The sequence below is a fragment of the Merops nubicus genome, unplaced genomic scaffold (genome assembly GCF_000691845.1).
Source record: "Merops nubicus isolate BGI_N331 unplaced genomic scaffold, ASM69184v1 scaffold16657, whole genome shotgun sequence".
In the NCBI taxonomy this organism is placed as follows: Eukaryota; Metazoa; Chordata; class Aves; order Coraciiformes; family Meropidae; genus Merops; species Merops nubicus.
The window spans coordinates 7,067-7,394 of NW_008619720.1; the positions used below are offsets into that span (position 1 = coordinate 7,067).

The 328-nt window shown below is 64.6% G+C and overlaps 1 protein-coding gene across 1 annotated transcript in view; it reads right to left on the reverse strand.

Moving 5' to 3' along the window:
- The window catches only part of LCAT (lecithin-cholesterol acyltransferase), a 6,218-nt gene extending 5,942 nt beyond the window's left edge, over nucleotides 1–276 (reverse strand). Inside the window, exon 1 of the mRNA XM_008943904.1 lies at nucleotides 117–276. Within this exon, the coding sequence (XP_008942152.1) occupies nucleotides 117–264 (148 nt within the window). The 5' untranslated portion in view covers nucleotides 265–276. The remainder of the gene's footprint in view (nucleotides 1–116) is intronic.
- Between the last annotated feature and the right edge of the window lie 52 nt (nucleotides 277–328).

The window sequence follows — 328 nt, forward strand, 5'->3', positions numbered from 1 at the left end:
CTCCCTGGGTGGCTCCAGAATACAAAGGGGCCCACCGTGGCCAAGAGCCACCCCAACCTCCCCGCTGGCCCCGGAGGGCTGCGTGGCACCGGGGGTGCCCCGCGTGGTGACCTTACCGAGGACCACGGGCGGCGTGCTGTTGGTCGGGGGAGCTTCTGGGGTGGTGGTGGGTGGGAAGAGGACGTTGAAGAGCCAGAACTGAGACGTGGGCTGCAGGAGCAGCGACAGCGTCAGCAACACGGCCCCGGCCCCGCTGCTCCCCATGGCTCGGCCGGGATCCTCCGGAGCTCTCCAAGCAAAACAGCCTTTTATAATTTTTTTTTTTTTT